Below are 19086 nucleotides of genomic sequence, written 5' to 3'. Positions count from 1 at the left end.
CAGTACCGTACTGTACCGGACTCTTAGGATGAGACATGTGCAAGTATGTCTGCCCATCTGTCTTCCTGTCACATGGACATTTTGCTTTTTAAATATGTTTTCAGCTGATTTATGTACTGTGTCTAACTTGAAGATAGCACAATCTTGTTCTATAACACACACAAACTAGCCAGTGAGTTCCTCGCCCAAAAATGGAGGATTCCTGGTCTTGGAGGAGATGATATAGAAAAGGGAGTGAAATTGAAAGTGAAGAAATAAAGAATTGTCCCTCACATTCTCAGCATGAACACAGACTTCCCTCTCGCTGTCAGCATGACAAGTGCAGTGGCTGTGTGCTGTAAATGGAAAATAAAACTATTTACACTGAGGTGGGATCTGAATGTGTGACACCCCCTCACCCTGCCACCCTCCTCTCTGTCACTTTCTGTTTCCCTCTTCCTCTTCCTCTCCATTCCGAGGCATGCCAGATTGTGGAATGTGACATGCTCATTCTCTCTTTCATGTTTATTCACTATTTCAATTCCTTCAGTGTCTTCAGTTGTATTCCCACACTTGTCTTCTCAGTTCCAGGTGTTAAAGTCTGATGTCCTTTAGCATCTCGTGCAATTGTATAGTCTTGTTTAGCCAGACTTTTGCCTGTTAGTGTCAGGAATGGTTCACATTACGACTTATTCTGGCCAGGAACTGTCACTTGGTTCAAACTGCCCAACTGCTGGCAGTGGAAATTGGCCTATGGCACAAAAAAAAGCCATCTGACCATCAAAAACCAGTTGTCTGGTTTTGTTGCATCAGTGTTGGCAACTGTTGCTCCTGTACTGTTGCTCATGTAGCTCAAGCAGTAGAGCTAGTATTTGTGTTGACAAGAGAAAGAATGACCTCACCACCATCAGAGTTAGTACATGTAGAGTCTGTTCATCTGCTAAAAAAACATCTTTGTAAGAACAAGAAGTGTGTGTGTGTGTGTGTGTGTGTGTGTGTGTGTGTGTGTTTGATGTAGTCTGAAGTGTCACAGGTACCTAAGCCAATATAAGCCCATCAGTTATTACATTCCCTGTCTGTATGTGTGTGTCAGTCCCCTGTGCAGTGCAGCTGAGAACAACATGTGTGCTCATTTTATGCTGCTTAATCTTTCCTGATCTCACAACAGCTTGATTTGAACAATTCTAATAGTGTAAAACAGCATTTAGATGGAAAGTCTCAAGGTCACTATCACAGAGCCAGATTCATTCCGAATGAACGCTGATTTATGCTTTCATTTATGCCAAGGAATACGTTTTTGTTAGAATCTTAAAGTAACACTAGATTTCGTGTTGTTATACATTTTATTTTTCTAAGTGGATGCTTGAATGTTGCTCTGTGTTTTTTTAGTGTGTTCTTAGTCTCGTATAGCCAGACCTTCAGACTGACGGCAGAAGGTCTGGACTCTGGAATAATCACAGTTCCTTTTGTTCTGCGTCATGTTTTAGGGGTGTGAAAATATAACGTCGATGTCCCTACAATAACAGACCGGTGTGTAAATCTATTGGACCTATTTTACTTTAATAAGATTTTGATAAGCGCTCATTGTCACTGTTGTAAACACGTCACTGTTCTTCTTTCATGAGGGGGTTTGGCAAAGCAGCATTTCTGTTTCCAGGCGGACTGTTAAAGAACGCGACACACACGTCTGAGACTAGTTTGCTCTAGGTGGTTGCTTGGGTGGCTTTCAGGGTGTCCTGGGTGGTTTGTAGGATATGCTGATGGGGGTTGTTGTTGCAAGGGGGGGTTTGGTTGTTTGCCAGGATGTTGCTGGGTGGTTGTTACTAGTATGCTGTTCTAACAACCAACTAGCAACATTGTAGCAACCACCCACAACACCAGCTAGCATCATCCAAGCAACCACCCATAAAACCATAACAACCACCCAGCAACATTCTGGCAACCATCCAGTTACTATATGATGCTGGGGGTTGTGGTTGCAAGTGGGGTTCTGGTTGGTTGCCAGGAGGTTGCTGGGTGGTTGTTAGATTGCTGCCAGGATGTTGTTGGGGGGTTGTGAAGGTGTTCTGAGTGGATTCTTGGAGCCCTATGATATTCTGGTCCCTAAATATGCTTGTGTGTTTTCTTCAATGCATGTTTTGGGGATTTTCATTCATTTTATCGCTAATAACAGTAATTGTACACCTCTCCTCAACAAGACACTCAATTTCAGGTATTCCATATGTCCACAGTGGGGTCAAGTTACACGTCAACCCCAAAAATACATAAGTACAAGCAGTTATAAAACTGTTGTTTGCCCTTTTAGTGTGTAATTTGTACTGCAGCATTTTTTGTGATTTATTTTAGTCAATATGAACTATCAATTCAGTCTCAATTTCCTGCATGGGTTTATGCAGCCTTGACTCTTGCCTCTCTTGTAAAATGTTGACTGTGAGCAGATTGGTTATCAAGTTATGGAGGATATCAACACCATTTTACCACACAGCTGTCCTCGGCTGTCATTATTTAAACATGAAATCTGCCCTTTGACCTGCAGCATGGGCACAGTGCCATGTGACAGACTTGATCCCAGTGAAAACAGTTCACAGTGGCGTAGAAGTGCTGTTTCATTTAAGCACAAAGAACTCTTAAAAGAAAAAGAAAGAGTGAGAGAAAAAAAATAAATAAATTAACCGGGTTATGAAAGACAAGGTCATAATCTAATATTAAAAATCCTGGATGGGAAATTGAAAGGAACGGATGATAAAGGATTAGGTGAGCGTGGTTTAATTTGCACTGTCCCCGTTGGGTGTCTGGGCGGTGGCGGGGCGGTACGGGACCGGGAAGAGGGGGCGAAAGGTTAGATACGCACGGTTAGCCTGCTGCTATCTGAACCAGCTCCCCTGACGTCTGATTTGCCTGCTGATGTTATTGCAGCACAATTTGGACTGGAATTTGAAATTAATGTAAGTGAAGGAGATATAAGCAAATTAGATCTGTGAGGCCCACAGAGAAAGCGAATGGCCACGGGTTATAATTTAAAAGCAGTTAGACAAGGTGATCTAGTATTCATCAATTTTGCAGCATTGGTTTGTTGACATCTGTGTGAGATGGGGATGGACGGTGGACCTTTTATCAAAGTATGAGTAATTTTATATCATTTTATATATGTTTTGTGTTTGGTTTGTGTTACACCACTATATATTTTTGCATTGCTTCATGTTTTGTCATCAATCTCACTTGTAAGTATTGTAAAGTAGATAGACAGTCTCTTTTCTCTTCTGTCTTTTTAGATATTTCACAGATCTACTGTAAATTTATGCTGCTGCCATCTTGCCTCATGCAGGCACATTTCCAATGCAGATTGTTTGTGTTTGGGACATTAAACACAAGTGGTGCGTCTTTCTTCTGCAGTTGTTCAAGTGTTGTTTGCTGTGTGCATGTGCCGCTCTGAGGGACAGATCGTCATTGTTCTGTCAGACTTCACCTCATATCTGAAACAGAACTATCCGAAGAGCTCATATCTGAAACTATAACTATAGATGCTGTATAAATGATATACCACATTATTATATTTGCTCAGACTTTTCATTTTTCAGTGATTCACCTATTTATTTTCAAACATTGTCATTGGTGAAAAACAGTGCCGCTTTTGGATTTACAATTAATGGATAAGTTCTGTTTTGTTCACACTACATGGATTCAATGTAAAAGTAATTGTCACTAACCTGAATTCAGTGTTTATGTGCTTCATCTGTATGGTGACACCTTTCAAGACAGAAAACGGTCAGTGAAGGTGACCTTAAGACTGTTGTATGTAGGTTCATTCCATCTTTTATTGAAATCGATGAAGATGAAATTGAGTCTTTCGGGTCACTAAACACACAGGTCAGGAGAAAGTTCAAGCACAAAGGGTCATCCAATCCCTCCAATCATTCATATATTTTTTTCATTTGATCATCCACATGTCAAGATTATGTAATCTTGTGTTGGGTTGTTGTACTTTCATATACTTATGTGTTTTGTTTTCCATCCATAAGGACACTGAGCAAGAGTTGCATTTAAAATGAGAAATCCCCACCCACAAGCAGAGACAACCATGCAACCATGTAGCAACCACACTGCAACTTGCTAAAAACCATTTAGGACAAATGAACTGCATAGCAACGCCCTAGCAATGACCCACATTGTGTCTTGGCAGCACGTTTTGCGCTGGTAAACACTGGTATTTTATTTATAAAATGTAAAAATATTAGTTTTATTATTGTCACTTTTTAAGCCTAAACTTACAAATTTTAAACCACACTTCCATGAATGATGCTCAGTAATTTTCTTCATTCACTGTCTGGTTGATGTCAGATGCAGGACTGAACTAATTGACATCAGTATACTGGAACATAAAGCATGTGGTTTCTCAAACCAGTTGTGTGTGTGTGTGTGTGTGTGTGTGTGTGTGTGTGTGTGTGTGTGTGTGTGTGTGTGTGTGTGTGTGTGTGTGTGTGTGTGTGTGTGTGTGTGTGTGTGTTTTGTCATTGTTTGTGCGGGTGGGTGTGTGAGGTAAATCTTTCAGGTGAAACAGAAACAAAGGTGAAACAAACCACTGTCAATTTTAATCAGTGAGACACACAAATCTAGCCTCAGGTAGACCAATTACAGACAGACACCCTCCATGGATGAGACTAGGCCCTCCTCACAAACACACACATACACTATTGTGTGTGTGTACTGAAAGAGAAGAAAATGTTTTGTATGGTGTTTTGTAAAGCAAAAATAATTGAATTCAGTCGTGTTGAATTTTAAAAAATGCAAATGCAGCCCATTGTTTGCAATTATTTATAGCTGCAATGGATGTAGAACTCAGTGAGTCGATACGTTCCCGTTGCTTATTTGTTATGTTCAAACAACATACTTCCCAGTTGTCCATGTGAACGTGATATATTTTTCTATTGGATGGTTATGTTTACATAAATGTTATGTAGAGTAACATGGATTCCTGCAAAATCCTACAAAATCAATCCACATGACAGCTCCCCACTTAAATCTCATGTTTTTGTTTTTTCCTCAGGGTGGAAAGATCCCTGTGAGATGGACCTCGCCGGAAGCGATCGCATACAGGAAGTTCACTTCTGCTAGTGACGTCTGGAGTTACGGGATCGTCATGTGGGAAGTGATGTCTTTTGGTGAGAGGCCCTACTGGGACATGAGCAACCAAGATGTAAGTTTACATTTTACACAGAACAGAGAATTGCTGTCTATAACTGGCTTTGAGACACACTTGCCCTGAATCTTAAGGGGGCAACCCTATATTATATTATATTATATTATATTATATTATATTATATTATATTATATTATATTATATTATATTATATTATATTATATTACCCTCATAAAAAAAATACAAAATAAAAAAAACAATTCCTTTCCCTTTCCCTTAATCCTCCCTTGTCTGGCTTATGCTACTCTGAGCAATGCCTGCACTTTGTATTTTGAGCACTTCTTGCATTGTTTTTGTCTCCTCACGATGACTCGCTTAATTTAGTCCTAATTTGTTAGTCGCTTTGGATAAAAGCATCTGCTAGATGACTAAATGTTAATGTAAATGTAAATATCAATCTCATTGGCTCTGATGTTCACTGCTTTGAGTCCTTCTACCTCAAAGTCTTTCCGCATTCAAATCTTCCAGCATGTGCGTTTCAGTGCAGACAAAAGTTTTTTTTCTTCTGTTTGTATTGTGAATACAGCGCAGGCTCTCGTGGTATTTTCAGAAAACCCTGCCAATGCAAACATCAATTCCCCAAACCATTTAGCATCCAGTTAACACATCAGAGATGCAAAACGAACCCTGAGGAACTTGCGACTGTAATTGCTGAACTCACAACTATAAAAAAATAATTGAGCATTCAAAGATTCAGAACATTCAGATCAAAGAAAATAAATTGAAGAAAATAATTACTCTCTACAGTATGTACTTTCTGTACATACTTTGCATGTACTTTCTTTTCCCAAAGATTGTATCCATTGAAAATTATATTGTTAAATATTCACGAAAACCATCTTATGAAGGACTATAAAGCTGTCTAATTCTGTTGTACAAAGTGTTTAACATCACATGACATGCACCAAAAACAAACCATAAGAGCTCCCATGTTAAACTCTCAGACGCAGAAGAATCGCCAAGGGTAAAGTTGTGAATGAGGTGAATAATGTTTTTTCTGCCTATCACACACTTCATTATCTGATCTTCTAGTTTTTAACAATAATCCAATTCCAAATTAACATAAAACTATCATATCAGCATAATGAAACAGCAGGACATCTGTAGTGCTCACATCTCTCTGCCGTCCTGTGGAATTTGTTTAGGTGAAAAGCAGCCGCTGTGGAAGGAGCAGAGAGTTGATTGATCCTCAAATATTTAGATTCATGTTTATGCAAACCAGAGCTCAGAATTGGTATGCAGAGGATAGACCATGTTTGTTTGTTCATTTGATGTTTGCTTGTGTCAGATAGAATCAGTGAGAGAGGAATACGGGAAGAGAGTCCAGTGTTTGAGGAGGGTAGAACGACAGATCACAGTTAAAGATTAATGATGTTTACTGGTTGTTTGTGTGTCATGTTGCGGCCTCTATGCAACAAAACTGATACATGAGGGTATTTATGTGAGATAAAACAATAGTGTGTGCTTTTGGATCATCTTTTTTTATGATATGGTATTATTTAGTTCTTATTATTTAAAGGGATAGTTCATTAAAAATGAACATTCTGTCATCATTTACTCACCCTCAAGTTGTTCCAAACCTGTATTAATTTCTTTCTTCTGCTGAACACAAAAGAAGATATTTTGAAGAATGTCGGTAACCAAACAGTTGATGGGTTCATTCATTTAGAGTTTGTTTTTTGTGTGTGTGTGTGTGTGTGTGTGAAGGTGATCAACGCCATAGAGCAGGATTACAGGCTGCCGCCCCCCATGGACTGTCCCACTGCTCTCCACCAGCTGATGCTCGACTGCTGGCAGAAAGATCGGAACGCTCGGCCACGCTTCACAGATATCGTCAATACGCTCGACAAACTCATCCGCAACCCCACCAGCCTTAAAGCAGTCGCCAGTATACCCACTATGTGAGTCCAACAAACTCATCATAAAAATATTTAATTTTTATACCAATGTGGGAACCTTAAATTATGTTAAACATAACACAACTGTTTTTTGGTTTATTGAAAGAAATTAACATTTTTATTTAGCAAGCATGCTAATGCTGTTCTTTTGAACTTTTAAACTATAACAGTTCCCACAAGAAATATGAAGCAGCACAACTGTTTTCAACATCACCAAATCAGCATATTAGAATGATTTCTGAAGGATCATGTGACACTGAAGACTGGAGTAATGATGCTGAAAATGGAATTTTGCCATCAAATGAATCAGTTATATTTTACAATATATGAAAATAGAAAACAGTTATTTTAAATTGAAGTAATATTTCACATTATTACTGTTTTTACTGTTAATAATAAATGCAATAAGAATAAATGCAGTCTTGGTGAGCATACAAGAGACTTTCAAAAACGTTAAAAATTCTTACCAATCTCAAACTTTTGAATGATAGTGTAAATGCTGTAGATTAGCCCGAAACAAACCCTAAACATTTGGCATTTTTACATAATAAAGATATCAATATTTAATATTTAATACATAATTTTTCCCCATATTAAGCTGTTTTCATTCTGGGTAAAACAGGATAGGTCCCCACGGTGTTGGTCCCTACAAAGACTGCAACTCTGACACCTAAGGTTGGGTCATTTGATTGCTCTACTCTCCTGCATCTCACTCTTTCTTTCTCCTCCACCAGTCCGTCCCAGCCGTTGTTGGACAGGTCCATCCCAGACTTCACCACCTTTAGTTCTGTAGAGGACTGGCTGGCCGCTGTCAAGATGTCTCAGTACAGAGACAACTTCCTCAACTCTGGCTTCACATCCCTACAGCTGGTAACCCAGATGACTTCAGAGTGAGTTTAAAGTGTCTTCTAAATCATTTCCACCATTTCTCTACATTGGGATTTCATTATTGTCACTAAACCTCTACCCTGGAAACAACAGGTCATATTGGCATTAGATAGTCAAGCTGGTCTGCCAGTCCAAGCTGTTTTGGAACGTGGTTCTATCCAGGCTCCATCCAGGCTTATCAACATAATCTATCAGGTCAAACTTGCAGGTCAAACCAAATGACAAGTCTAAAGTGAAGCTTCTAAATAAGCTCTCACATTTATTACATTTATTATGCCTTTACTATTGTTACTAAGCTCAACCAGATTGATAAATATGGCCTACCAGGTCAAACGTGGTCAGATCAGCTGGTCGTGCAACTAATAAACCATTCAAACCAGCTTGGACTTGTCTAAGGCCCTGTTTACAACTGGTATTAAGATGCGTTTTGGTCGATCAGATCACAAGTGTATGACGCTAAATACAGGTGTAAGCGGGGTCTAAAACATTTTGACCTGATCCACTCTCAACCACTTCCAGAGGTAGTTGAAAACTCATAGACCGGATTGCTTTCATAGTGTAAACGCTCATGTGGCCGAATGTGTTCAACAGCCGACAAAATATAGCCTGCCCTCCGCCTACTGGTCTAATACGTAAACATTACGGAAAGCACACTAGCCAGACGGGATTTAAAGTTTGTCGGCTGAAGACCCAAGTTTGTTTTGAAGACGAAAAACATACCAAGCACAATGTTCTCTCACCATTCCTGATTTCTAACACTCACTCACAGCATTCAGTGTGGTCTTGCGACTTTCAGAGCAGAAACGAATGTTTATGTTTTCTGTCGTCTCCAGACACGTTCATATGTTAATTGTTAACTGTAAAAGTTCATTTTGTCCATTAGATCGAAAGAAAGAAAATACATTTACCCACCGATAGACTCTCCCCTCAAAGAAATCAGGACAGAAGTGGTTGAAAGTGGACAAAAGAGACAGATTTAAAACACCAGGTGTAAATGGGAATGTGTCTCCCTCGTCTACTTGTGATCCAATCGACCAAAACACATCTTAATACTAAAGCACAGTTTCTAAATAAGCTGTAAAAACCAGGCCTACCAACTTAAGGTAACTGGTCAACCATTCTGAAGTGTTTTGTAATGTTGTTAGCTAGCTCAACACCAGCTTAGCCAACATGGTCTACCAGCTCTAAGCAGGTTGACTGACATGGTCAAATTGACCCAGCTGGTCATGCAACTACAGTAGTCAACCATCTAAACCAGCTTGGACCAGCTAATAATCAGTCTAGTTTCTAAAGTTTACAGTATCTCACAAGCTAATTTGACAATAATGGCTGAATGTTGAGTTATTTTCAGACAGTAAATATATACTGCTATACAAGCAGCACATTGACTACTCTAAATATATCCATGTTTCATTTCTATAGTATTGTCCCTTGAGAAGATATACTAAAATGTTTGCTGAAATGTGAGGGGTGTACTCACTTTTGTGAGATACTGTATATTTATTAGATTTATTAGGCTTTCATCATTGTTACTAAAGCTCTATGCTGCTGGTAAAACCAGGTCGTATCAGCTTAAGGTAACTGGTCAGCCATTCGGAAGCGTTTTGAGATGTAGTTCTTCACTTTCTAAGCCAATATGGGCTACCAGCTCCAAGCTGGTCAAATTGACCCCACCAACAGGTCATACAAATTATTCAACCAGCCAACTGCAACTTTATTTCTCGTAATTACAACTTTTAATCTCACATTTGCTATTTTATTTCTTATTTGAAACTCCATCACATTTTCCTGATATTTTTTTACTCTGAGTTGGAAACAGGCTTTCATAGATCACACTGTTAATAACAACATCTCTCAAAAAGCATTATGTGTACCACAGTTATGCATCTTATTCAGCCGTTCTGTCATATTGTTGGTTTGTTTTAGATGATGTCTAATACTCTGTGAGTTCTGCCTGTGTGAAGGCTGATTAAAGCTGGTTTCAGATTTCCAGACAGCACATTGATCACAGAATGTGGGGTGGTCAGATATCTCCACAAATGTGTTAAACATCGATTTCTAAACCGTACAGTAGGATTAGTGCGTATCGCTGAGGTATGTGCGCATGTGTTTTGACTTGTTTGATTCGCTATCGAGCGAACAGGTGGATATGCTGTTGATGATGTTTAAAACACATCTCCTGGTGGTTTGTTCGTGGCGGGAAGCAGACTGTGAGGTGTAGCGTCTCTGACGCTCTGATTAATGCAGCCGGCGCTCACAGAGAGGGTCTGTGCTTAATTAGCAACATAAGTACGAGCCCACGCATAAACAGAAAGTTAAATGCATGCGGCTTTCATGTGCTAATGCTGTTTGCTCTCACATCTATAAACCTGTGGGGGCTCTGTGCTGTTCCTCTCTCTCTCTCAGTGCTGTTTCAATGGTTCGTATATTGATTGTACACGGTGTTCTCATTCAGAATAAAAGTTTCTCTCTGAAAATAGCAGAGTAAATTGAGCGTTTATTCAGAGTTACTCTTTTGTCTTTGTAATTTAGAGGTGGCAATGAAACGGTCACCTAAAATCACATGCTGTGGCAGACCCGTCTTGATCTTACTTGGCCTTTTGGTGTGCTGACCGTTTTTTCTACTAACATGAAGAGGTGCTTGTCAAGAGTAGCTCAGGGAGTGAATCTTTTCTTGTACCATCTGGCAAACTGCTTTTAGAGTATTTCAGTACCACTGCCAGAGTAATAGTAATTAACCATGTTCGTTAACGTGGATGATAATGAAGAACAGTGACAACAGGCAGATGTGTGATAGCAAAGTGATCAACCTTTTTATTATTAATATTTGCAGAGACATCTACATTCAAACTGAGTATTTTAAAGGGGAAAAAAAATGCTTCAGTGTGGGCAATGCCAATGTGAATTCTGAATATAAAGCTGAATATAAAGAAGTGAGAGACAAATAAAAACAAAAATTCTAGGTGTTTTACTTATATTTAAAATTATATAATATACAATAGAATTATTTAAAATGTAATGGCTATTTGTTCATTAAAATATTCAAATGTTCTGTTGCAAAATTGAAATTGTGATATATTTTGCGAGTTGCTCATTATTAATTCATATTAGTTCATAGTACTATTTCTTGTATTATATGAAATAATATATTTCCTACATTATTATAATAAGATACTTTACATAGCAAAACGTTGTGATAACGATGTCTTAGTCTGACGGCAGATACAAATAAACAGTAAATAAATAACTTTTGTGTGATTCTTTACAAAAGTGCACATCAAATCCAAAGTTCTGTCATGGAACTCTAGATGGTGCAGGCTAATAAGTCCTTAACTCAACCTGCTTGCAATCACATCATTATCTATAGGGCACAGCTGATTGGTTCCTGCTGTATCAATAGCCAATGAGCTTGCGTGCTCAACCTTCAAATACTTAGTCAGCATTAGCCTTAGCAGTGCAGCGCACTTTCAGAAACCCTCCACCTTCCCCAGCTCCACCTGTATAGATCTGCTACGGGTAATTCATGTACGCTATATTGTACAGCAGCAGCATGTCTTACTTCCTCACAGCAGTGTGCCGTGTATGTATTGGCAGTAGCAAGTCCTGCATGAAAAACATACATTTTACCATTTGTTGTTACATTTTGATGTTAAATCCACTACTGTTTTAAATGGAATTGTTCGGTAGTCTATACAGTATTCAATGGAATTACATTAGTAGTAAATGTAATTAAATTACAGTAATTAATCGCTTATTAATGCATTACACAACACTGATTGCAACTCATGTTAACTTTTAGAATCTCATTCTATCTATATCAGCTCATGTGTACAGCCTCAGAATGATTCGATTTGGGCCACACGTAGTTGCGGTGTGAATGTAGTCTGAGCATCAACCATTGTGCAACGATAACCGCTGCCTCTTTAGCTTGGGAAGATGAGGTTAAAGTATCTTCCAAAAGAACGTTGATTTGGGAGCTACGTACGTTGGTATGTGTGTCCAAAATTAACTGTAGGTATGCATTCTTGTGTTCACAGGGACCTGTTGAGGATAGGTGTGACTCTAGCCGGCCATCAGAAGAAAATCCTCAACAGCATTCAGTCCATGCACCCGCAGATGTCTCAGTGCCAGACGGGCACTGCGCTGGCATGACTACAGGGGGCGCCTGACGACGGGCCGGGCAGCTTGCGGAAGAATTACCAGCGGGCGAGCCCAATCCCATCGGAGCGCGCCAGAATAGAGACTATCATCCTGATCTGAGAACGTGTTTCAAGAGAAGAACCATTATCCCATATCCAACAGACAAGATCAGAACAGGACCAGACACACTGGAACTCCCAGGACGTCTGTTAACCTGTCGACTGTGTCTTTGGGCTACATTTATAGGGAAAACTGGAGAAGCAGACTCTTTTTTTCCTCTTTTCGTCATTGTAATTCCGCTTTAGTTATCTTCACGATGCTATTCCAATTCTGAGACGTCTCGCATCATTTTCTACAAGGTTGTATCGTTCTTCTTTTTTTCCACTATAAACCTTCTTTCGCCACTGCTTCCCACTTAAATTACCTGTCGATTCTGGTATGGCTGACGTTGCCAAAGGACATGCTGTATGCCTGCGTCCCATCCCCTGGCCGTACAAGCGTAAATTATGTATATCTTTAAATAAACACGAGTATATCTTCAGAGTAAACCTTCATATTGAAGGTGAAGTGTAACGGATCTCTTTGTAAATACACTCTTCTTCCGCTTGCTTTTTTGGCAATGTTGCTCATTGGAACAGAACCACGGATTCTGCAGGACACGAACTCGCTCACGAGAACAATCTGGGATGAACTCTGACTCTGTCGATGTTGTGTAAATATCAGTTAGTTGTGTATAAACTAGCGTTAAAAAGAGATACTTTAGGTGAAAAAAGCTACGCATTCAGGCCACTAAACAGTGTTTATTGTAGGTGTTTCCACGCTGATGAGCACTTACGTGTACAGCTTTTCTTTCTTCCACCTCTTCTTCTTCTACTTCTTCTAGTCGTTCTTGTTAGTTTTGTGTCAGAGTGTTTGAATGCGTCGACTAGCGTTGGGAAGGTGTGTCGTCACCTCCTAAACTAGCTAGTACACTTAAATGTAGTTTCACTGTTAATAAGCTGTACTAATGTTGGTCTTACAGGGTCTTTAAAACCGCTAATCTGTTTCTAAGCAAGTGTTTACATGATAAGCAAATGAAAAGGTTGCAGGCAGGAAACGAAGAGACTCGCACAGCCGCTGTCCTTCACCACTTTTATCATGCCGAATCGCTCTCTCGGCTCCAGATGTTTCCAGATGACATTGCTAAATGCGGTACATGTTCTTTCGTGTCACCAGCTCTCCATTTATTTGTGTGTGTGTCTGGATTGAACATCTGTGTGACCCTTTATGAACAGATGCCTAATGCCACCCCATTGAGCACATTCTACTTAAGCAGTCAATGAAGCACTGGGTAACACACTCACACACAAATACACACTGTTGTCAGCTTTGGGCTGTTCTTTTTTTGGTTGCCATTGAGAAATAGCATCAGCCGATTGATTTATAATAATAATAATTTAATAATTATTATTATTATAGGTAATACTATACCAAGTTAACATTAGTTAACATTACTTTTTTTTAAAGCATTTATTAATCTAGGTTAATGTTCATTTCTAAAAATGCTAAAACATTTCTACCATTTCAAATTGTATAAATGAATATGAACATTGAATAAACATGGATTATCAATGATCCAGCATATTTATTAATTAACCTAGAGGAAAATGCTGATCATTGTTCATAATACTTATTGTATGAACTAATGTTAATGAATTGAACCTTTTTTAAATGTTACAAATAATATTATTAATATTTTATTTGTATAGCACCTTTCCATACATAAAATGTGCTTCATAATTCAGATTAAAATTCCCAAAATTAAAATTATCCCATAATTTACCCTCAAACCATCCTAGGTATATATGGTTATATCCTAGTTATATTAAATATTTTACTGGCTCTTCCCAACTTTGTAATGGCATTGGATAGTGTCCAGTTTTTGAAGCCCCAAAAAGCACCTCCATCTACCATAAAAGTAATCCATTTGATTCCATTGGGTTAATAAATGCCTTCTGAAGCGAAGTGATGGGTTTTTGCAAGAAAAATATCCATATTTAAAACTATAATCACTGGCAACGGCCGTACGCTCGTTCCAGCGGAAGGGTGACCTCTGACCTAATGTAGGACGTAGCTCCTCTTATATCGAAATCATCTGACATTTTTCTTTAAAACTTCTTGTTTTAGACGTCTAATTGGTTTTGCTTGTCTTGCTCTACCCTCTGTGCTTCCACATTCATCAGTTCTCAGCTAAGCTGACGCTACGCCTATGTCATGTGTCGGGTCAGAGGTCACCCTTCAGCCGGGACTGGACTCTTGTGAATGTGCGTATGGACATTTTTCTTACAAAAATCCACCGCTTCGCTTCAGAAGGCATTTTTTAACCCACTGGAGTCGTATTGATAACTTTTAAACTTTTAAAAAACTCTGCCTTATTTAATATAACTGTTGTGTTCGGCTTAAAGAAGAAAGCCATATACACCTAGGATGGCTTGATGGGATAAATTACATTTGAAAATAAAATCTATCTATGAAAATAAATATCTTCACCAGGGTTTTAACATTTTGAAAAATTGGGAGCTTGTCTAATCATTGTGTGCTGTACATATATTGTTGGCTTTTATCCTCATTGGATGAAAGTGTCTTATAAATGAATACATATAAATGCAATTTGTAAAAGGTTCCAGATTTTAGGGTCATAATGACTAAAAGCACCTCCACATGCTCTCATGAGGTTTAGCATTAAAGGGCCCTAAAGTGCGATTTGAAACAGTAAGGTTTGTAAAGGTTAGCACCTCCACCATTCATTCGTCTGTTGTGAAGCATTTGTGTGTGTGTAATGAATAAGCCGCTACATTGCCTGTAAGTTAATCAGACACATGGTTTATGGTTATTCTCTATGAGCAACACACACACACACACACACACACAATCCATCACACAGATATACCCAAGGTGTTGCACCTAATTGGCTACAATGAATTTCACCATGGCAACCAAAGAGCGTATTTATTGGCTCTTTGTTAAGGATGACACACTTTTACAGCTTCTGCCAAGAGGCTTATTCTTTTGTGCAAACACACACACACACATACTCTCTTTCGTTGTATAACATTGAAGAAATCGAATCTGTTCCTTAATACGACGGTATAGCAATAGTGTTTGGCTCTTATAAAAACGTTAGCACACGATGAAGACGTCTTCCCCTCTGTAAAGGACCGGAGGCAGCTCAATTAATGATCACAAAGTATCCTCACCATGGCCCGCGTCCAGCTCGTTCGCGGCGGGGCGTAACCAAGCTGTCCGGCGTCCCGCTGTATGGCCCAGCTGAAAAATGGCTGACTTGCGCTCGTTGGGGAGGGTGGAGCGTGCTGGGATACACACAGGCTGAGGAGAGTGATGAATGAGCTGGAGTGAGTCAGAGAATAAAAGACCAAATGAGAGCGAAAGACGGTAGAGAGTCCAGGATGGGGAAAGAAATTCGATGAAATGGGGAATAAAAAACTAAGAAAGATGACAAAGGAAGTGACAGACCTTAGAGATTAGAGTTTTAAGTAAGCATGAAATTAAAACTGACCCTATTTTCTCTTTAACTACATGTTTCTTTCAACTTTATTCTCAGTTCTTTTCACACTCCAATTGTGCTGGTCATCATCATTTTTGAAAATTCTGTTTCACTTATAAATACTGCTTATTGGGTTGCAAATGGCATTTCATGTTGTGTCTTTTTGAGGGAAGGCTTATAGAATTACAGTGGTTGACAAATATCATGTTTTTGGGTTTTTTTAATGGGAGGTGCCAATATCTAGATTTTTCCCCCCAATTAATAATATATTACTCTTCAATAAGCTTTGAAAAAACCCTAAATATTGGCATCTCCTTCATCTATCTATCACAAACTCCACACAGAAAGGACTCAAACCAGGAACCTCCTTGCTTTGAGGCGACCGTGCGAACAACTGTGCCACCTCCTCCATTTGCTACCGTTCAAAAGTTTGGGGTCACTAAGATATGTATATAAAGAAAGTACTACTTTTAAATTGATGAAAAGTGAAAGTTAATTTCAACTTTCAAATAAATGCTGTTCTTTTGAACTTTCTATTCATCAAAGATCCTGAAAAAATGTTATCACAGTTTCTACCAAAATATTAAGCAGCACAACTGTTTCCAACATTGATAATAATAAGAAATGTAAGTGATGTAAAATGCTGAATTGCAAAACAGCATCACTGAAGACTGGAGTAATGGCTGCTGAACAACAACAAAAAAAATCTTACTGTCCTCAAACTTTCTTTCCAGTGAAAATCTTCTGAAAAGGTGTTTTTACATTTGCAGATATCGCCGTTGCAGATATCACAGAATGTCAAATAATTGGTGTGGTCAATGTATCCATCTATCACTATTAATATACTGTCCAATAGACATCTTCTTCATAACATCGCACATGGTCACCGGGATTTTGCCAAGTAAGATATGTTCCTGGGTCAAGATATTTTGTTGATCCTGGAACAACACTCCTGTCTGAAATATTTATCCTATCCCTAAACCTAACCCTGTGCATAAGTTATCCCTAAAATCAGAGGGAAACGATCGGTGAATAACACTGATGTAGAAGCACCTAACCCTGGTTGTAAAACTAAACTTGACATAAACTGTAAAGTTGTCTCTCAAATCTGATTGGTTGATTGGGATGTTGTTCCAGGTTCAACAAAGTTGTTGATCCAGGATCATGTTGTACTTGGTGAAATCATGTTCACCTATTGCTCATGTAGAACCAATACAGATGTAATATATGATTTCTATTTGAATATGTACGCTATTGTTTGTAATGCGAATGTGTCCTTTTTTCATGTCTCTCTTTTTTCGTATTTTGAACTCTCATTTTGCACATGTCCAAAAACTCAAAATTGAGGGTGATCTTCATCTCTTGCAAGGGTATCATCCTCTTCCTCCTCTTTTCGGAGGGTTGAGGGAACATGCAGGGAGTGAGAGGATGAACGGAAATGAATTGAGTCTAATTTTATCACTCTTTGCCTGGAGTGTCGACACTTTGTGGAGTCTGGTGTGCGTTTGGCAGCGGATCAGCGTTGGTGCAGTTACTGTGCCAGCTGAAGTCTGAGCGGTGCATGTGTTCACCAGCACGGCTCAGACTTCACAAGCGCAAACAAAAAGCAAGTTTGGAACAAACAAAAGCGTCGTCTGACACTGCCTGTAGGAACAGGCCTCGTGTTTTCTTTTTTTTCGTGCTTCAAATGACACTTTCTTGTTAAAGTGATGGAGCATTACTTTTGGCAACCGAGAATAAAAGGCAGAGTGTCAAAGGGTTCGAGATACTGTTGATATTACTAGCATGGCATGGATACTAGCTCACACTGTTTTGTAGATACGGAATGAAGGAAAGCCCTCCCACCTCACCGAGACTGTATAGTTAACACTCGTTTCTTGTGATGAGTATGTCAGAGTTTGAAACTGTAACTTTCTGAGAACTATTGTACTGAAATGCACTCAATAAAGACCTTGGAAAAGCTGAAGTGGAGCGAGTGAGTGATATCTTCATCCGGAGAGAGCTCTTGATAATTCGGCACAGCCGCGGGTCAAACGTGCAGCCGCTCCGCTGCTGTTGTAAAGGGAGCATGTGTGTTTACGAGAGCTGTTTGGAGTTTACAGACGCTCTCGAGACCCTCGAGCCTTGAAGACAGCAGCGATGTGCTTACAATCAACCACAGCTGAAAGAGATGGTGAGAGAAACATTTTTTAGAGTAATAATCTGACTAACGAGGCATTACATTTATATAGTTGTCCAGCAATGCTCTGCTTTAGAAATTATTACTATGAAAACAACAGTTTATCTCATAATTAAGAACTGCCTATATGTGATTGTTGCAACAAACATACAAACTAACGATTCTGATATGAGGCGTGACGTGTTATGTTGCGTTCCTTTGAAGTTCCTCACTGATAGATGAGACACTGGAATTATCCTACAAATAGCTAGGCTATTTTTACCAACTCCGCCCACCATTACTCAGTTCTTTTTACCTTTAATTCTATTTAGCATTTAGCATATTACTTTGTGGTGATTTGTGCAACAGTTACTATGACTTTTTAAACTTTTTAAATAGCATACCTTCATTTTACACTTCAATCAAAGGAAAGCTTTTTGTAAGACATTTTTCTGCCAATGTATTTTATTATAACCACAGTCATCTTCATGTTCTGAAAACTGGATCAATTGTAAACTGCGTTCAGACACGGCTTAAAATTCTGCTCTAAGTTTACAGTTAACAAACACATTTGTAAATGGATTGCTGTTGGCCAGTGATAGACTGATGTTCAATTATATACGGAAATAAAGCACAATACATTGACTTCTAAAGCCACGTTTTGTAAATGTAAAATCTGTCACAATAATGAAATTTTTCTAGTTTCTCTATTTACTATTATTTTCTTTTAAATTTCAAGAATGCTCTCTTGAGCTGTAAAATGATCATTTCAAACATGAATTGCACATGAAATGAGCCCGTGTCCAGGTATGCTGACCTCTTTCCCAGCATGCACAACTTCTCATTCAGCCTCCCAGCCAAGTTCTCGGGGCATTCATTAGAGACGTGTTTATTCCTCTCTTCCTTTTATTTCATTATCCAGTGGGATAGAGCCCCGTATCGAACATGACACTTCATTTCTCAGAGAGCTCCTCCTAATGGAAAAGACCAATGCAAGGTCACTGAAACTGCATAATTGCGACTCTACGAGAGCAATAATTGACAGTTATGCATTTTTAATGGCTATTTATATGGATAATTCTCCACATGGCTTACTCTCCAAAACATTTGTTTAAATTGATATGTTATCTTTATTGATATAATTAAAGTGAAGGGAATTGTGTTTGTGAGGGCTGGGAGAGAATGCATAAGATACTCACTGACGGATAATTAATGGCATTTGAGAGTGTGTGTTTTGGAGAGACTTGACTTGTAATGTCTCCTTTATCGATTCAGTGGAGCA

General features: G+C 38.9%; 1 protein-coding gene across 1 annotated transcript in view; it reads left to right on the top strand.

Moving 5' to 3' along the window:
* The window catches only part of ephb1 (EPH receptor B1), a 240319-nt gene extending 222707 nt beyond the window's left edge, over nucleotides 1-17612 (top strand). Inside the window, exons 13-16 of the mRNA XM_084119768.1 lie at nucleotides 5024-5173; nucleotides 6884-7077; nucleotides 7809-7964; nucleotides 12000-17612. Of these exons, the coding sequence (XP_083975894.1) occupies nucleotides 5024-5173; nucleotides 6884-7077; nucleotides 7809-7964; nucleotides 12000-12114 (615 nt within the window). The 3' untranslated portion in view covers nucleotides 12115-17612. The remainder of the gene's footprint in view (nucleotides 1-5023; nucleotides 5174-6883; nucleotides 7078-7808; nucleotides 7965-11999) is intronic.
* The last annotated feature ends 1474 nt before the right edge of the window (nucleotides 17613-19086 follow it).

Source organism: Abramis brama (assembly GCF_963993115.1).
Source record: "Abramis brama genome assembly, chromosome: 7".
Lineage (NCBI taxonomy): Eukaryota > Metazoa > Chordata > Actinopteri > Cypriniformes > Leuciscidae > Abramis > Abramis brama.
Note: the sequence above shows the minus strand (reverse complement) of the source record. Positions and strands in the feature narration are given on the sequence as shown.